Source organism: Paroedura picta, chromosome 11 (assembly GCF_049243985.1).
Source record: "Paroedura picta isolate Pp20150507F chromosome 11, Ppicta_v3.0, whole genome shotgun sequence".
Taxonomy (NCBI): Eukaryota; Metazoa; Chordata; class Lepidosauria; order Squamata; family Gekkonidae; genus Paroedura; species Paroedura picta.
Window position 1 is genome coordinate 38,184,037 of NC_135379.1, and position 19,952 is coordinate 38,203,988.

Genomic DNA, 19,952 nt, shown 5'->3' on the forward strand with positions numbered 1-19,952 from the left:
TGAATCCATCTCTGGTTATGTCACTCTACTTCCTAGTTTTTCCTATATGAAAGTGTACAAAAAAGGTTTAAACTTTCCCACGGCTTGCCTAGACTACAGAGATGCCCTATAATGAACCCCCATTTTAGTCACTATCCCATCCTTTCCTCATTATTGGATTCTGTTGTTGTTGTTATTCTGGAATTGCACTCATTTATCTTTTCCCCTACCCGTGCACCTATTCTCTACATCAGGGGTAGTCAAACTGCGGCCCTCCAGATGTCCATGGACTACAATTCCCAGGAGCCCCTGCTGGCAGGGGCTCCTGGGAATGGTAGTCCATGGACATCTGGAGGGCCGCAGTTTGCCTCCCCCCGCTCTACATTATCGTCAGGAGCTCTTTCATAATCATATCTCAAAATACGTACCCCACCCCATCATACCGCATCACATTTCTAAACTGTGTACCTGGACAAAGTTCAACGGGTGCAATTATGAACACTGTTTTTAAGGAACAGTGTTCCGTAAAAATCATCTGACAACTCCATGAAGATTGGGACGGTGAGATGCAAAACTGAAATGATATCTTAACGATCTGGACACAGCGTACAAGGGCAGAACTATTTCAGCTTCACTCAGGATCCAGGACAATAAAACAGCACGTTAGAGCTGATTATTCAGTGGCTGATTTTCTGCTGGATTCAGTGGCCTGCTTGTGTTCTCTTGCTGTATTTCTTTTTTAGGATGAAGATCCTCACGGAACATCATGAAAGCATCCACAATAAACGCTATGCTGGCAAAGTATCCAAACACCTGTTAAGCAAAAGAGGGGAGTAATCTAGTCATTAAAAAGCACACAAAGGACTGACTGTTAAGGTTGAGCTTCCCATTAACCCATGGCCAGTGCTTATGAGCAGTTAGAGGCTTTGGGGTTGCTGCCAATAAACATTGTAATATAGGGAATGGGGGGGGGGGGAGTCCAGCAAGGCCTGCAGCCAAAGCCATCCCCAGCTGGTATCTCTGACTTTGTTCCACATTACCCCAGGCACCACCAGCTGCCAAAAATAAGCAGCATGCCATTGGCATGTTGTGCAAATGCCACCTTGTGCTGGAAAACACTGGCTCTTTAATCAAAGCATCTTTTTTGCACAGATTGCTAGGACTGGATTCCAGAAACACTTGCTGCAGTGATGCATTTTGCTTGCCTGTTGACAACAGCTCCAACTGCACCAAGAATCTTATGTGCTCCAGCTCATTGAGCAACTGCATTTCTCAACTCATGTGCATGCTTCTCTTAAGACTCCCAAGCCTCAAATCCCCATCTCCCCAGATCACATAATAGACAGAAAAGGAATGTTTTTGCCCCTTTAAAATTTACATGGCCTGATCTCCGCATGGCTGAATTGAACGCAAATCAGTTCCGTGATTCAGCCAGTCTGATTCAGGCAATTTAACTACAGAAGAAGGTCGATTCAGACTGGACTAGTCTGAAAAGTGTCCAAAACATGTTTCGGGTACCTTTTGGAATATCTGAAATGAATTGCAGGTGCCTAAGTCATATCACTTAAGCGAATCAGGTACCAGCTTAACATCCTTCACTGGGCATTGGCTTCAGCTTATTCTACTAGCTCACGGAAGTGAGACATCATTCCCTGCCAAAGTCTGAGCTATTTCAGTCATGGCGGAATGGTCTGCTTGAGGAGAATAGGAGACTGCTGGCTCTAATGATGAGACAAAGTGGTCCTGTTTGAGAGGGCATTGCACAGATGTTTTTGGAACTGCCAAGTATACACAGTGAGGCCATGTACTTACAATGGCAGCAATTTCAACTGATGTCCTGTCACTGGTTGCAGAAAACACAATTGAAGCTAATAAGAACAAGGCCCCCATTATTGTAACGATCCAGAAATCCTTCAAATAATAAAAATAATGTACAGTTAGCATTAGAAATGTCATTTTAAAAATCTCTCGTTATTTCTGGCGGAAGAACTTCTTTTTTGTTGGTGAACTCATCTTACGAATGGAGAAAGTGAAGCTGAAAACAAAGACTTCAGCAGCGTTTGAAATTTAGTTTTCTCCGATCATATGCTGTCACAATAAGTTCTTTGCCACAGTGGCTTTCAAAGTAAACCCTCTTGGCTGTCACAAAGTGAAGTTAACAACATTATAGAACAAGTCACAAAACAGATAAGTTGCTCAATTACTGATCCTACCAAATGCCCTTCCAAAATCAAAGTCTTAACTGGGCATCTAAAACTTAGCCATTTATACTGTTGGCTTGGGTGCTTACCAAAAGACTTCTCTAGGCCCACCCAAGCCTAAGTAGATTAGGAGCCCCTCCTGCAGAGGCATACTAAGCCATGAAACTCAATCATCACCTCCTTGCTGCCTGGTCTATCACTGGTCTACACACTATAACTCTTTATACTGTTAACGATTAGGAACTAGGATGTCCAACTACAAAAAAACACTCCCTGCCCATGAAAAGAAGTCTTGAAAAATAAAACATTTCTCCTTGTCTGCTGGCAGGTTCTATGGCCCCCAAACTAACATTTCTTTCATACTTGAGCATGAAATGTTTTTAAAGTTGCCAAAAGCATATTTTGCATTAATCACCCTGCAGTTCCCATGAGGAATGGTCTTGAGTGGACACAGACAAGAACAGAACGGGACCTGCCATCCAAACAGCAGCCGTAAGACATGTACGAAGAACCTCTCCTTACCAACTGCCTGACTTGGTCCTTCCCTACTCTCTCGTAGAGTGATGTGCAGTACATGGCAAGGACTGGGATACACAAGAGGAAGGCACAACAGCTGACAAACTCAAAGAAGTAAAGTCCACCACAGCTGGTGCAAACCTCTAAGACTTCTTCAAGCACAAAGGCCAGGAAAGACAGCCCCTGCGGAGGAAGAAAAAGAAAGTCAGTTTAACAGCAGGCTGAATGACGATATCCCTGCAAAAAAAAAATGTATATATATAAGCGCATTCATGGAAGGTATTTTTATAAGGTAGTCTGTATTCATATAAACATGTCCAGGTATCTGGTTTGCAGTACAATCCTCATCTTCTCCAATCTCATTACGGTCTTAGAAATTTCCATTTCTCAGACGCATAACTTTGGCTAGGAGATCAGAATGTATCCAGATCCATCAAGAAACCTCAAGCCCGAAGCAGGATTTGAAGTTGGCGTCTTCTGAATGCATACACCCAGTGTCTTAACCATATTTTCTTGACTTGAAAGACACCACCTTCCCAAAGTGACAGTTAAGAAGCTGTAGTCCTCAAACGAGGGCCCCAGAACTCTTCTGCATTACGGTGGCTCCTACATTGCCCGCCTGCCAAACCGGTCTCCATCATAAAAAGACTTTCCTACACTGGAGAAAGAATTGATGGAAGGGAAACATTAAGAATGCAACCCATTGTTTTCCCCTTTTCATGGGATCCTGAAAAGGACACAGCATAGCCATTGGGAGGTAATAAGGCAGCGGTTCTCAACCGCTCTGACCCCAACTGCGGTGGCGGCATACACATACGTGTGCGTGCGCATTCACACAGGCACACAACAGTCAGGACAGTGTGGAGGTGGCCATTGCAATTGCTCTGCTGCCTCCAGCCCCCTGCCGCTGGCTGCCGCTGTTGCCTGCCACCCGCCACCACTACCTGCCGCTGCCTGTCACCACCGCTTGTGGCTGTTGCCCGCCGCCGCGGCAGCAAACAACCTGGAAACTGCACAGAAGGGGCCACATGACCACAAATGAGGTCGGGACCCTTAGGTTGAGAACCAGTGCAATAAGGGGATAAACAAGGATGTAGTAACACGGCCCCTCAAAAAAACTGCAAAAACAAGAGGAGAAAACTAGATACAGTAACTGTTACTTCCTGACAAATTACGCAAGGCATGTCCTGCTGCAGGAGATTCAAGCCACAAGCAATACCCTTCCCAAATGGACATCACTGCTTCGTTAGAGGAAGGTGCCTACAAATTCATTCCTGGGTCTAAAGCAAAAAAAAAAAAAATGGTTAGTACATAAGGCCCACTGATCTCCTGCTTCCTCAGCAGATCCCTAGCAGGCTGTTCCTCAGGGTCCACTCCCTCTTTCTCTGGTTGAGCATGCAAGGTCCAGGACTTGGGAGAACTCTGAGAAAAGGAGCCCTTACTCAGCACAGATTTACACAGATGTATCTCCACACATGTGCTGCTGCTATTGCTGAGCTGCATCAGATTTTCAGTATCCCCCACCCCCATCTTCTCTCAAAAGCCAGCTCCTCAAAGATTTTCCACTTAAGTTCATCCTTTGCTTTACTTTCAGTTTTTGTATTCTTTCTTCCTGTGTTAGGGCCTGTCTGTCGCTGCATAACAACAAAAGGGACCAACCATTGAGATTTTTCATGACCCGCCTGCTTCCAAACAACCCTGCTGGCTGTGACTAGATCAAATACTAGCATACGAATACGGGACGGCCACCAGCTTTGTATTATTACCATGAAAGGGATGCACAGGCTGTGGAAGCTCCAGTGTGCGTCAGATCTCACAGGTTTCAATGCGGTGTGCAAACTGGAATATGATATATGCCTCGAGCCCTTCAAACTGGCACCAAAATGAGCTTGTCCTGCATTTACTAGAGACAGAATGCCTGACGCTACTGCAGATCCAAAAAACCAGGGCATGCATGTATGCATGCATGCATTCATTCCTATATACCGCCACTCTTGACCCTGCCAGCTCGTGGTGGTTCACAGTGGAAGATAAAACATATCAAACCCATTACTGCCAATACAATCAATCAATCAATGGCGGCATAATGAACAACCTAACAGGCTTGCAGGATCTCAACTCTACTGCTCACAGTCATTGTTGCTACTCCAATAGATTACTCTGGCGATGTTAGCCTGGGCGGGGGCAGATTGCCAGAGGGCAGGGGGAACCCAAGATCTAATATCCCCGGTCCCTGCTGTGGCCTCAACCAAATGCCTGGAGGAAGAGCTCCGTCTAGCAGGCCCTGCAGAACCCAGAGAGATCCGTCAGAGCCCTCCTAGGAAATGCTCAGTAGCAACAGGTCATCATCATCATCTTCTTAGAACAGAAGCCTCTCATCTCTTGCGTGCTGAGATGACAAAAGACTTAAAATTGGTGACAATGAAAAGGCCATTGTCCAAGTGGACAGGCTTCCTCACGTCAGCAGATAATTAATTGGTTGTGCAATTAGAGCAGCCAGATTGGCAAGAATACTGGGCTACTGTCAGCTGCCTTGGGAGCAGGCTGCTGAAAAGATGGCCTCTCAGCCTTTGAACAAACAGCACTCCCCATGCCTCCCTGCCAACTGAGAGCTGAAGCAACCTAGTGGAGTGCACAGATGGCTAGCCAGGAGTCTGGCTGCATTTTGCATCCTTCCATGCTCATATCCTTGATCCAAGCAAGCATGAGCTCACGACTCACAGATGTTATCAGCCACACCCAAAACCAAGGTGGGACACAGAAAGTACTTTGTTAACCAACACTGGACCACTGCCAGATAAAAAGGCAACATTGCTATTAATCCCTCTTAACCATGGAATCACGTTTCTTACGGAAGCAAAACCTTTTTTTTTAAACTACCAACATTAAAAAAGGCACCAGAGGCCTTCTTTTATAATTTTCATATTGCAACAAAAGGATTTGGGTTTTTTCTTTCTGCCACCCAGGTCTTCTCACTTACTGGAAAATCTGTTCTTTCATTTTAGCCCGTTTCCAGTATATGTAAGTGAAACAAAGAACACCTCCCCACCCCCCGCAAAGAAACCCCCTATCTGTGGAACATATAAAATGGCAAACAAGGGCCCATAAAACACATGCTCCTGTCACAGAAGACAAACATTAGTATGTCTTTTCTGTTATAGTGTTTAGATGGGCTTCTTTTTGTATATTTCTTACTGGCACCCGGCGAGAGCACCATGCACGAAAGTGAGCCTCTCTCCTTTGGTACCTCGGCCAAGTAAAGAGTCAAATGAGTAGCAGTGTTGGCCTGAAGTAACACAATAAAAGCAGAGTCCAGTAGCACCTTGCACTCGAAAGCTCAGACCTTGAATAAATCTTTGTTGGTCTTAAAGGTGCTACTGGACTCTTGTTGTCCCAGTAAAGTATCCCTACTTCATTGCTTCTTTGAATAGAAAGACTAACACACAAAATGCATCTCTTTGCAGGCTTGTTATCCTTATGCCTGCATACATGCACAACACAGCAGTTATTGCAATGAAACAGTGCGGCAGGATGGTTTCTGGGTCAAAGATAGATGCTTGGCTCATTAGCAGTCCTGTTCTGGGAAAAGATGCATAATCACTTGCATTTATCAGGATAAATTTCAGACCTAAGGCCATTCAAGGACTGGGTGGAAGAAAGAGCAAAGAAGCTGCATAAATTCACAAGTGGATCCATTCCCCATTCAGCTTTGCTTCTCCTCCTAAAAGGAACCTGTCTGGTTTCTCAGGCATCACTGCTTTCCTTAGCAAGACAATTTAACGCATTCTGACTGAGATCCCGTAAGTTGTTTTCTCCCTTCTTACATGCTAACCTAACATACCTAATTTCTGGCCCTAGTTTATATTCATGTACTAGCAGCTGTTTGGGAAGTCGGCGATTAAACAGACTAGCCCTGTTCACACATCACAGAGAACATATGTACATCCAGCATACATCTCTTTGTAAGGAACACCCAACATGTTTCACTTTGCAGTTGAAACCAGGACTTAAATGTGGTGCTTAAATTGCACATTCAACTATAACATGCATTGAACAGAGCATGAGAATTACTCAACGCATATATATAGATTGTTCATTAACTGTGAATTGTAAATAAGACTACTGTAATTAATAAAAGAAGAGAAGATCCGTGGATTTTTGGTACCCTGCTTTTTACTAACTGAAGGAGTTTCAAAGTAGCTTATAATCACCTACCTTTCCTCTCCCCACAACAGATATCCTGTGAGGTAAGTTAGGCTGAGAGAGCTCTGAGAGAACTGTTACAAGCTCAAGGTTACCCAGCTGACTGCATGTGATGGAGTGGGGAATCAAACCCAGCTCTGCAGATTAGAGGCTGCCTCTGGAATTAACTCAGCAATTCATGTTAACACAGGATCCATCCGCCAGACAGAGGGACACTATTAGATGCCAGTTCAAACAGCATTAAAAGAACAACAACGACAAAACAAGGAATGGTGAAACACCAGAACAAGTGCAAGTTCAGTAATGAGAAATTCAGAGGACACAAACTGCATGTGAATATACAATTAATATCCAGAGCTTCTACATATTGTTCATTTCCCTTCTAGCACTAAGAAAATGGCTATGAACACTTTTCTTGGCCATACCTCTGGCAGGATCAGACTGTGTTTATTTAAACTGTTTTGATTCTAGTACGCTAACTTACTGTAATGGTGTACTTTCCAGCCACCCAAAAGTGATGAAAAAGGAAGTACTACAAAGTACTTTCTCTTCCAACAATGACTGGCCACATGATAACATTGTACACTCTCATACGAAGAAAAAACCCCCACCATACTCTAATCTCAGAAAGTCACCTCTGATGACATGTGGGCTGTTTACATAACTTAAGGGCAAATAATGAAGAGGTGAGACTCCTGATCGTCACAGAGATGGTAACAAAACTAATTTGGCATATTGCCGTTGTCTGTATACAAGCATCTTTGTATACAGCAGGGGTAGTCAAACTGCGGCCCTCCAGATGTCCGTGGACTACAATTCCCAGGAGCCCCTGCCAGCGAATGCTTGCAGGGGCTCCTGGGAATTGTAGTCCACGGACATCTGGAGGGCCGCAGTTTGACTACCCCTGCTGTATACAGTGTGGCGCAGTGGCAACCTCTAATCTGGAGCACTGGGTTTGATTCCCCATCCCTCCAACCAGTTTGGTGCCCTTCAGCCAGTCACAGTTCTCTCAGAGCTCTCCCAGCCCCACCTACCCCACAGGGTGTCTGTTGGGGGGGGGAGGAAGGGAAGGTGATTGTAAGTAATGGGTAAAAAAGTAGGGTACAAAAATCCAACTCTTCTATCATGGAAGTTCTACCAAATACCATGGTGATAACTGTACCTAACAATAAATGGGCCAGCCCCTCTGTAGATGATGAATGCAATAAGACTGGGCAACTCACAACACAACAGCAAGGCTCTCTTGTGTACTCAGTGGTATTAAATTTTGTCTTTGTCAATCAGGCAAAAACTGAGGGAGGAGAACCTTTAAAAACAGCCTGATGAGGCCTAAACATGCCCCAGAAAAGACAAGAATGTTGACAGAGCTGAGTACCAGTGGAAGGAAAAGAGGTGTGTGGTGGGTAAGTGTAGAAAATCTGCTTAAATCTGAAAGTCTAAGAGAATCCTGGAGGGGAAGATTTTGAAAGGGGGGGGGGGATTTTCCAAAGGTTTCTTTTCCACTTTCACAATGACTTGCAAGCCTTCACGTTGCACTTACTAATAATGAGGGTGGTATTTGGACATTTCCACCAGGAATATTCAGTGGGATAGCAATGTTACAATGGGGGTAGGTGGGTTGGTTTGCTGTCCTGTTTTTGTCATATTATATTTTATTTATATTTATTTATTTATTTATTTATTTATTTATTTATTTATCATACTTTTATACCGCCCTCCCCGGAGGCTCAGGGTGGTTTACATTATAACAGAGAACCATACATAAAACAGTCTGTAGAACATGTACACCAATAACCAACAATTGCAACCAAACACAACACAGTATAACAATAAACAATCATAACACAAACAGGTCCAGGGCTTGTTGATGGGATTCTGAGGGGGGTGGCTTATTGATTGAATTCTGAGGGGGAGCGGGGGGGAGCAGGGGACCTTGGTCGCTGTAGATTACATCTGGTCTCGGCCAAATGCCTGCTGGAGGAGCTCCTTTTTGCAGGCCCTGCGGAACTGTTTAAGCTCCGTCAGGGCCCTGATCTCCTCTGGGAGCTCGTTCCACCAGGTAGGGGCCAGAACAGAGAATGCTCTGGCCCTGGTCGAGACCAGACGGACTTCTTTAGGGCCAGGGATCCTTAGCTGATTGGAGGCAGTAGAGCGTAGAGCTCTTTTGGGGGCATAGGCGGGGAGGCGGTCCCTCAGGTACACTGGGCCCTGACCGCGTATGGCCTTGAAGGTAATTACCAGAACCTTTAGTCTGATCCGGAATTCAACTGGTAACCATTGCAGCTGATGGAGAATAGGCCGGATATGGGACCTCCACGGTGTTGCCGTGAGGATCCTGGCTGCTGCATTTTGAACTAGTTGTAGTTTCCGGGTCAGGGCTAAGGGCAGGCCTGCGTAGAGCGAGTTACAAAAGTCCAGTCTAGAGGTGACCGTCGCATGGATCACATGGATTTTATAAATGACTGTGTTTTAAGGGGATTGTATTTATTCATTTTATATTGCAACCCGCCATGAGCCATCTCTGCCGACAGTGGCGGATAATAAATTTAAATAATAACAACAACAAATACGGAACACTGCAGCAGCGTGGTGACCAATACTTTAACCAGAAATTAGGAAGGTGGGAAATGATAAATCTGAGATTGTTTTAGCGTGTTTCAGCCTGCCAAGCTTCACATAATAGATCATAGGCAATTTCTATACTGTTTTTGGTGGTGGTGGTTTTGCTGTCAAGCTTCTGGTGATCCCATAAGGTTTTCAGGGCATGAGACATTCTGCCTCTGTATAGCAACCCTGAACTTTCTTGGTGGTCTCCCATCCAAATACTGACCAGGGCTGACCCTGCTTAGCTTCCAAGATCTGACAAGATCAGGCTGGCCTGGGCCATCCAAGTTAGAATCATTCTGCTTACATGTAAATAAAGCTGGCTTATGGAAAATGTAGAAAAATATTTTACTCTCCTCACCAGCAATGTGTTTTGGAAATCCATATGCACATTTAGCTTACCAGCCCTGCACAGAGCGAAATAATCACTGCAAAATCTTAAGCACTGACATCGGACTTCTAGGTACCAAGCGGACCAGGCACCTGGTAGATTCTCAGATGTGGGCAAGTATATGCAGATGGCAAACAGCACCCTAGAGGGTTGACACTCATCTTGCTGAAAACTCAACTGAAAAGGGAGAATTCCTGAGTTTTTTCCTTTCTACTGTACTCTTACTGTATCATAAAGAGTTATTGTTCCAGAGCAACACTGAAAACATAACCTTTTCCTTCAGGGATGTGTTTGGGCTACTTGTGAACCATGACATTCTGCTGGACAAACCTGCTTGTCAAAGCAAATGGGGAATTCCCTCAGCTGAAGACCCCAAACTGGAATTTTGTTTGTCACACTCAGTAGAAATTACAAAAAGTCAATTTGCAAGCAATTTAGGGGAAGGGAGGGGGAGTAAAAGAGCTTGCAAGCTGGAGGCAGTGGGCTGGGGTGGTGGTTGCAAGTAAATCTCATTAAGTCAGGAGAGATTGCAAGAGGGGTGTCACAGGACATGTTGAATCACACATACCGCTGCCCCAGATGCAGAATCCCTGCAGTCCTCTACATCAGTACTGAGGATTACCATTCAGAGGATACAACAGGCGCTAGATTAGGGGGGTGTAATGGAAGAACTCTGCAGACAGACTCCCCCTCTCTCCAGGACCTGGAAAAGCTGCAGGCAGCTGTTATGAAATTCACCGGCAGGGGCAGCTCTCACGTGGCAGGAATCTGCAGCCTCCAAGCATTGGAGGGAAGTGGAAGGAGCAGGGGCTGGTCAGGGTGGGGGACAGAAGGCGATTGGCTAGCCGCTGGACAGACAAGCAAGCCAGTTGGAGGAGGAGGCACTCAGGGGTGGGACAGCCACCCTGAGTGGTGCTAAGTGCGGCACTTAAGCCATGAGACACGCTCCTCCTCCAAGGCCTCACCAGAAATATAGAGTGGAACAGATAGCTCCTGAGCCATAGGCCAGTCTTAGGGCTGAAGATCTCAGAACTTCGCCACATGCCTATTTACTAACTTTGCCTTCTCTTTTTCTGCCATAATGTCACAGCTGCTCTAGAACAAGACACGTTGGTGGTTGGCTGTTGCCCGCGTCTGTATCTCAACCGTGGTATTCCCTTCGAAATACCAGCCAGGGCCCACCCTGCATATCTTCCACAATCCGGGGCTGTCCAGGTCTTCCTAACCTGGTGGGAAGAAAATTGAAACATGGTGACATCTGAAGCAGGATTAAGTAGGTTTGCTGCAAAAGAGACAAAGCACAAGGAAGATTTGGGGACAAGCTTCAAGGGCAGGGTTTTATTTGCTGGGGCATGGATAATTTTTTTAAGCAAGGAAAGGGGAGGGGGAGGAAACATAGAAAGCCAATGGCTACACGTTAGCAAGTGGTGAAGCTGTTAACCCTGTTCTGTTGACACGTAAACAGTGAGGCTGTTTGCAAGAGCCCCTGAAGCCTCTGCAGCACAAACCCACAAACCCAGCTGGGTGGGAAAAGCCACCCACCTTGCCTTAAGATGAACCCAGCCTGCAAACTCCCTGCCTTGTAACAAGGATGTTAAAAGCCAAATGTAAACATCTACCATCACAGCTCCAGCAATTGTGCAAACAAGCCCTAACGCAGATGGCAGATGCCTGGATTACTAAAGGTTTGAGCTGCCTTTTTTAGGTACAGGAGGATGCATTAAACAAAAGCGCTGAAGCAGGAATCCCCACCCTGCCTAGAGAACAATTAAAACCAAAGTGGATGTAGAAACAGTGGGTGGGGATTAGCTTTCCGTTTATGCTGTGTTTTAGAGCAGGGGTGGTCAACCTGTGGTCCTCCAGGTGTTCATGGACTACAATTCCCATGAGCCCCTGCCAGCAAATGCCTTTAGTTATACCCTACAAAGCAGCACATGGTTTCGTGGTGTAGTAAATTGATGCTAGTGTACTCTTGTATGAAAACCATGTTCTCTGTGTACCAAGTGAGAATAATGCCAATCAAATGTGACCCTTCCACCCCACCTGATGGCAAGTAGGCCTAGGATTTCCTAATGAGGAATTCTGTTTGTTTTGGATGAAAGAATTTCACTTCAGGCCAAGCCTGAAAACCATAAAGAGAGAAGACATTCAGAGTTTTCAACAAACAGCAGACTCAATGAAAGCATCACATTTACTGGTTTTTTTTCATTCAGGAAAACCTGCACTGCTACTAAATCAAGGTGAGTATACTGTGAATTCCTTGTACGTGAGAAATAACTGCATAGCTGCTAAGATGGCAAGGCGTATCTTCATAAGGAATTTCAAAATCACTTTACCGAAGGCAGATCTCAAAGAGCATCAAGCACGGCTCCAAGAGACCCAAATTTCCTCGGTTCACAGGTGAGGCTTCACTATTCCTCCTTCAGAACAGACCCTATTTGCACAGGCCAACACTGAAATCACAATAGAGGTTTCTGATTATTCCGCAAGTGTGCAATTTCAATGCGCTTTAGAAGTTGACTTTCCTGTTTCACTCAGGACAATCTGGCTGCCAAAGCACCTTCAAAGTGCCTTCTCCAAAGTGTGGGGGAGGCTGGTGCTGCAAGTGGGCGCATTCAAAAAGTTTGCCCAGTCCCAGCAGAACTCTTTCGCTTTCATTGCCAAGCATAACACCCGGCCGACAGAGCTCCAACCCAGAGACAGAGAGAGAGAGAAAGCCGAGCGCTTCAGGTAAAGCCCCGGCTTTCAGTCACTGACACGGCTTTCGAAACGCGAATTTAAATTCCTCCTCCCTCTCGGTCGTTTAAAGCCTTGTGCCGGCCGACGCCCCAAGATAAGCCTCGCCAGAGCCGGCTGCGCACTCCCGCGCAAAACGACCGCCACCAGGCACACCTGCGCTTCCGCCAGCCCAGCAGCCGCGGGATGGCAGCCCTTGTCCGGGAGAGCCGGCCTAAGGCGGGGGCCGGGCACCTCTCCCGCGGCCGCACCTGCCGGGCACGCTGGATCTGTGTACCGAGGGAGGCCCGCCGAGTTGGCTGTGCCCGCCCGGGGCGCCGAAGCAGGCTCGTTTTGCCTCCTCCGCCTGCTCGCTTCCTTCCTCTTCGTCGACGGGGCTGCCCGGGCAAGGCACGCCGGAGTCCCTCGCTGGCCCCGTCCTTGCCAAGTGCAGAAAAGCAGGCGGGCCGGGCTGCGGCTCTGGGCTTCCTGGCGCCGCTGGACCCCGCTGGCGGGCGACTCCCGGGGCAGAGAAGGGCGGCGGCGGAGGGGCGGCGGGGCCGGCCCAGGCGCCATCAGCGAGCGACCCCCGCTCCCTCCCCCTCCCCCGCTTACCAGTTGCAGAGCCTTGAGCGGGAGGCGTTTGCCGTCCAGGCGCGCGGCGGTGCAGCCGCAGGAGCGGAGTGCCTTGGAGGGCGGCCGCTCGGCGGGGCTGGTCGTGGGTTCGTAGACGGAGCCGCCGTTCTCCATGGCCGGCGAAGAAGGGCTCCGGGGCGCCGAGGCAGCCGCGGGAAACTCTGCGACGAAACGAAAGAGCGAAGGAGAAGCGGCCCCGCCTCGGCTCGCCCGGAGAGGCGGAGTTGCCCCGCGCCCCGCACGAAATCCTCCTGCGGGAGGAGCCACGGAAGGCCTCCCCAACTAGCGCGCGAGCCACGAGGTGGGCCGGTGGGGAGCGTCCTATTGGCCCCGAGGAAACCAGCGGCATTGCATTTCTGCATTCACTCTCTGGACCATTATGCACGCCTTGGCGAATGCACTTTTGGTGCACTGTAGAAGAACATGAACCTGAACTGCACAGGGAAATCCAGCCACAAAAGCACGCGGAAAGGGCACTCTCCTGCATATGCAGAATGGGGGGCGACACTGGCACCCAAACGCAAGGGGCTTGATGCTGTCAGGGTTACAGTGCCACTTAGGTAAATGTACTTTTGAGTCCGGCCCAGGATAGGTTTTACCTGCCAGTTACAGCTATGGACAATGGGGATGAGGGAAAGAACCATTTTAGAACCTCCTAACCTAGAAGCAACTTTAGTGGTTGGAATGATGTGCTGGTGGCAGTAGACAAAGCAAGAGATAGCTAAAGCAAATCGTTTTTTTTTTTGGGGGGGGGGGAATCCAAGTAGAACTTGACAGACAGCACACCTGGCTTTAAAACGACAACATGGAAACAGCCCTAGGAATGGAGCCTAGCAAGGGATATACCGTAAAGATTACCAAAGCACAGGATTTACCAAACACACTGGGTGTGTAACTTTTGCAATTTGTTTTAATTTTTTTTATTAATTACTATTTTCTGGTAGTAATTCCGGTAGGCTGTTAGGGTAAAATAGATGAGGGGAGAATGTCTGAGCCACTTTGAATTCCCACCAGGGAGAAAAGGGGTATAAATAAATAAGAGCCAGTTTGGTGCAGTGGTTAGGAGTGCAGACTTCTAATCTGGCGAGCCGGGTTCGATTCTGCACTCCCCCACATGAAGCCAGCTGGGTGACCTTGGGCTCACCACAGCACTGATAAAGGTGTTCTGACCAAGCAGTAATATCAGGGCTCTCTCAGCCTCACCCACCTCACAGGGTGTCTGTTGTGGGGAGAGGAAAGGGAAGGTGACTGTAAGCCGCTTTGAGAGTCCTTCGGGTAGAGAAAAGCGGCATATAAGAACCAACTCTTCTTCTAAAATAATTGTGCAAACAAGCAGGAGTCTAGTGACTTGTTTAACAGAAAAAAAATCCCCTCATGACATAGGTACTGTATGCCTTCTTGGACTTTTCTGGAACAGTACAGATGACAGTACAGATATGTGCACTGATATTAAGCTGAAATTTGGCAAATTGTCACCGGTGTGCTCTCTCTGTTAACAGGTAGAAGGCAGCTTTCAAATCACTTTTCACTTTTAATGCAAATTACACTATTGGAGCAAGGATTCTAAGCTGCACCATTACCATTTGGATTTGCCTGGCACCTCTGTTGGTTGCTGCTGGATTGAGCACTCCCTTGCAGCCTGCTCTGAAACACTCCTGTTAATTTTAGGGCAACTCATTTGCCTGGAAGTATGCCTAGAATTATACATTAGGAAGTTAAGTAACCCACTGCATAGGCTACAGGAAGGGAGATAAACAATGTATGCATTATACTGCAACAAGCTTTATATATCATTAATGATCCATGAAATTCTGGAAAAGTTGGGCAGTGATTCATCTTTAAATATAACAGGTATATCCAAAAAAATCCGCTATCGAGCTTGCAGAACAGGTTTCTCCTGCTTTCTCACTTGTTGCATCTCTCTGTGCTGCCAGAAAAACTGCCCCTGGCACTGGGTGTTGTTTAGCTAAATCAGGGGTAGCCAAACTCTGGTTCTCCAGTCGTCTATGGACTACAATTACCATGAGCCGCTGCCAGCATCCATGGATACCTGGAGGGCCACAGTTTGGCTGTCTGGATCTTGGCTTTCTGGATCAAACATCAAGACAAGAAGCATGGAGAGGAGCCCAGGGTGTACAAGACTGAAACCTCCACAGTAGTTTTTAGCAATGCCATGCTAAGTAGAGTTATACCCTTCTACGTTCACTGAAATAGGTGTACTTAGAAGGGTGTTGCTCTGATTAGAATTGCACCAAATTGCCAGTTCCTAGCCAGCTATTCAGATGCTTCAGGGTTTATCTCCCAAGTAAAAACAAGCCGTACAAACTGGAAAACATGTCCAAACAAGTCTGCAATTATTTTAAAAAGTTATCTCTGTTAAACTTCTATAGGCCTATAATAATGGATTGCTTTTTAAATGCAACGTACTTATCTTAACCTTCCTTACCCACCCCCAAATTATAATACTTCTAAAGCAATGCTCCAGGATTTTTTCCCCCTGGTACAACCTGAAACATATTTTTTTCCTCCCTTCAAGAACATTAATTACTGTTTTTGTCATACTCCTAAAGGCTACATTGGAATAATATGGCAGTTAATGTAGTAGGAAGCAGCTACAGAATACTGAACCTATGCCAAAAGCCTGCATTCAAAGAATGACATGGTTCATTCCAGTCAATATAAAAATGAAGTTCTCCTGTACGTGCTTCTTGCCTTTGATTGCTCCCTGCTCCTACCACTCACTGGTGACAGTCTGCCATTCATGAATTCTCTCATTTTATACCACTCTTAACATTAAGGCAGGCCTGGCAAGTCTTAGAATCTAAATTTGTTAGCTTAATGCCCCGCCCCGCCCCAGTCTCTTCAAACTAGCAGTAGCTGTTCTTTCCTACCAGTGATGCACAGCTCTGCTTGTCCTTAGGCCCTGAATTAAGTCCTATCTCCTTGACTTCACCTTTCTGCATCACCATATCTCATCCAGCCATATCCCCCTGAGATGCCATCAATCCCTTAATCTCAGTATGCTTCTTCACACTGGCACTTAGGCAAGCTCCCTCCCTCTTCTCCTGACCTTCAAACATTGTGAAGTTCTTTGAAAGGCTCTCATTTATGACAACTTGGAAATTTCACTGCTGTGGGTAAGCCAAGGGATGCTCTCTCACTCTCTCTGTCAACTCAGCTCCCAGCTGTCAGCAATTATCTAGTCATCGTTAAATTATTTTGAATCTTGCCAGTTGTGTGTCAGAGCAATCACTTATGCCTCATGATCACAGGTGGGTGGTAAATCAAAACAGGAGAAGCAATAAAGCTGTATTTCTGTATGTGTGAGCAAACTCACAAGTAAGCTTCAAGTTCGTTTGGGGGTTTCATCAACTGATGAAATGAAATGTCTTTAGGAAAGAGTGTCAACAAAAAGCTACCATTAATACTTGTGTATTATTTATTAATTAAGTTATTTATAATTAGATTTCTTGACTGCGCCCTCTCAAAAAGTGGCTTTGGGCAGCTCACGACATTACTTGGCAATTAAAATCAACTCTCAATAAAATATATTAAAATACAAAAAATGATGAAAAATTAAAATTCCGGCATTTCATTTGGATCGCCATTATCCTGCAGGTAATGTCCAGCTTTTGGGGGGGTATTGGATAGAGGAGCCTGTACTGGGGCTGAGATGGACAAGGGAAGGGAGAGATCCGATGTAATTCTGGGCCACCCTGGCCTCAACCATAGGCCTTCTAGAAAAGTGCTACTTGATCAAGTTGTCTCTACAGCAGAGAACAGTGTGTGGGTTTGTTCCCCCCCCCCCCCCCGCAAAAAAAATGTATTGAAATGCCTCTTAAACTAGGCTGTGCTGCTCAGGATTAGAAACTGTAAAATGGGGTTTCTTATGTTGTACTCAGGGTGACGAGCTCTTGAAACAGAAGCATTAACTGGTAAAAATAAGAAAAAATAGATTGGGAAGCTACATGCAGGAGGCATGTAGGCCAAGAAATTTCACACCAAATTTAAACTAAGACAGCAATTTCCCCCCACCCATGTGCTGGCTGATGCAGACAATAAATTCAAGAATAAGTATAGGATATGAGCCTAATGCTGGGAGCGATTGAGGGCAAAAGAAGAGGGGAACGACAGAAAATGAGGTGGCTGGATGGAGTCACTGAAGCAGTCGGTACGAACTTAAATGGACTCTGGGGAATAGGCGAGGACAGGAAGGCCTGGAGGATCATTGTCCAAGGGTTCACGATGGGTCGGACACAACTTTGCACCTAACAACAACATGAATTTTCTTGATGCAGGATTTCACTTTGAGAACCTCAACTATATATTCTTATTCACATTATAGGTATTACTCTGAAGATTTTCATAGTCTAGTAAAGAGGACCCCTCTCTAGTTACTAAGTTCTGAAAGCCAAAGCTGAGATGCCTGGGAACCCACATCTTCTAGCCTGGAAGCCCCCCTCCCCCCTCCAGCTCCGAGGTGTACTTAGGACAAGTAAGATTATTCAGTGGTGAAGGAACTCTTTGGATACTCAGATACCTTGTTTCTTTGCAGGTTCTGGAGTAAAGATTTCTTCAAGGGAGTGCTCATTTCAAGAGCCAATGTTTTGTCAATCACAGTCACTATATAACATTTACATGTGGTGTTTTTCAGTGAATAAAACTGATTTATATAACTTCACAGCAACATTTTCTTGCTATGCAGTTACAGATTTACACAACTGAATGATCAACAGTCACAAGTTGTTGGTTTTTACAGTTACAATTGAGCGTTGGACATATTTATGTGGAAATACCAGCCAGAAAAACAACCAAGAAATAGAAGAAGAAGAGATAGAAGAGTTGGTTCTTATATGCCCCTTTTCTCTACCTGAAGAAGGCTTAAAGTGGCTTACAGTCGCCTTCCCTTTCCTCTCCCCATAACAGACACCCTGTGAGGTGGGTGAGGCTGAGAGAGCCCTGATATCACTGCTCGGTCAGAACAGTTTTATCAGTGCCGCGCCAAGCCCAAGGTCACCCAGCTGGCTGCATGTGGGGAAGTGCAGAATCAAACCCGGCATGCCAGATTAGAAGTCCGCACTCCTAACCACTACACCAAATATTACTCTCTAGATATTTTAATGTTCCAATTTAGTTAATTGTAAAGGGTCTGTGTGTTTTAATTTTCCTGATGCCACTCATATGTAAGATGAGGCCAACAGCATTTCATGCCCAGCGCACAAGATTTGTGCTTGGCACACAGTAAGAACATGAAATGCCTCATTTTTCTCCCATGAAGCATGAGAACCCTCAGTTTTCTTCTGTCGTGCAGGCACAGCAACTATCAACACTCCAAAATATCAGCCTCTACTTTGGCACACCAAACAACTAGGGCCTGACCTACCTGAAAGGATGCTCATGTCCTGATATCCCATAGTGATGTCTGATTCTGATCTAGTAAACAGCAACCATTTGCAATATCTGAGTGAAGGCATGGAGAACAGCTTTCTTAGTGGGGGCTCCACAACGCTCCCTTTTCCTGCAAGGGAGAAAGAACACATTCTGTAACCTAGACTGTTTTTCTGTTGGGCTGCCTGTGGGGCTAGTGTTAAGTTGAATACACATGACATCACTAAACTTTCATGTGTTTTATTTTTAAATTTCTACCCATTTTACGAATGTTGCGTCTTCTATCCTGATCTCTCACAGATGCTTTTATGGTATTGGCTGTACATCATAATTGGAAATCAAACAACCGTTTTACTATAAAATGTCTTCATATTTTTAAAGTGCTCATTCAGTTTGCTCAAGCTTCACACCAGTAAAGAGAAAATGATCTTCCTGTTTTTGTTTTTAGAAGAGAGAAGTTTTATTTTTGTACCTCGCTTTTCACTGCTCAAAGGAGTCCCAAAGCGGCTTACAAACATCTTTCCCTTCCTCTCCCTACAATAGACACCCTGTGAGGTAGGTGGGGTGGAGAGAGCTCTGACAGAACTGCTCTGTGAGAACTGTGACTAGCCCAAGGTCACCCAGCTTGTGGTGGAGTGGGGAATCAAACCTGGTTCTCCAGATTAGAGGCCACTGCTCTTAAACATTACATCATTACATTACATCAAGCTGGCTCTCATGGAAGACAGAGCTCAACAGTGTGTAATGAACATGATGGAAATAGATTTGGACCTTGTATATTGATAGAATGTCTTCTATCAGAATACAGAGATGAGATACCAAAACCCCTCACAATGAATACACAAATACATGGTTTTAAACACCAGTTTGTTAAATTACTGGAATTAAGATAGTAGATACGTATTACTTACCATATCCGTAGAATAAACTCATACACATCTTAAATGCACATCAAAATGTTCACTCTGTGTATACAAAGTAGCAATCTGTTCAAAGGTACAATTTATGTCATGCGATTAATTTTTAAAAATCTATCGGATCTACCTTAAAGTTGCTCCCAGTCAGGTTGTGCATGTGCTTGGGAAAGTAAGATTTTTAAGGTTGTGAATATAGGTTAAAACATTATTTCAGCTTCTCTATCATGCAGTTATAAAAATCTCCCCAAAAGTAGCATTTGAGTTGATTTTTTCCCTGGAGAATTGAGCATTGATCAATTATTTCTAAAAGGCTACCTGAAATGCAAACCACAACAAAGAAACACAAAAAGTCCTGGAAGCAGACCATTAATTTTTGAATCTGAGGACACAGCTATTCTGTAC

The 19,952-nt window shown here is 45.6% G+C and overlaps 1 protein-coding gene across 2 annotated transcripts; it reads right to left on the bottom strand.

Annotated features, from left to right (window-relative positions):
* Positions 1 to 327: 327 nt before the first annotated feature.
* On the bottom strand, positions 328 to 18,674 carry CMTM6 (CKLF like MARVEL transmembrane domain containing 6). 2 transcript variants are annotated; one of them, XM_077304765.1, is made up of 5 exons: positions 18,629 to 18,674; positions 13,225 to 13,406; positions 2,703 to 2,879; positions 1,792 to 1,890; positions 328 to 792 (listed from the first exon to the last, which is right to left on the bottom strand). In XM_077304765.1, exons 1-5 carry the CDS (start codon positions 18,657 to 18,659, stop codon positions 643 to 645), a joined length of 639 nt encoding a protein of 212 aa, XP_077160880.1. In that variant the 5' UTR covers positions 18,660 to 18,674; the 3' UTR covers positions 328 to 642. The 2 variants fall into 2 exon arrangements, with proteins under 2 accessions (XP_077160880.1, XP_077160881.1); XM_077304766.1 differs by lacking the exon at positions 18,629 to 18,674 and adding an exon at positions 16,316 to 16,340.
* Positions 18,675 to 19,952: the final 1,278 nt, after the last annotated feature.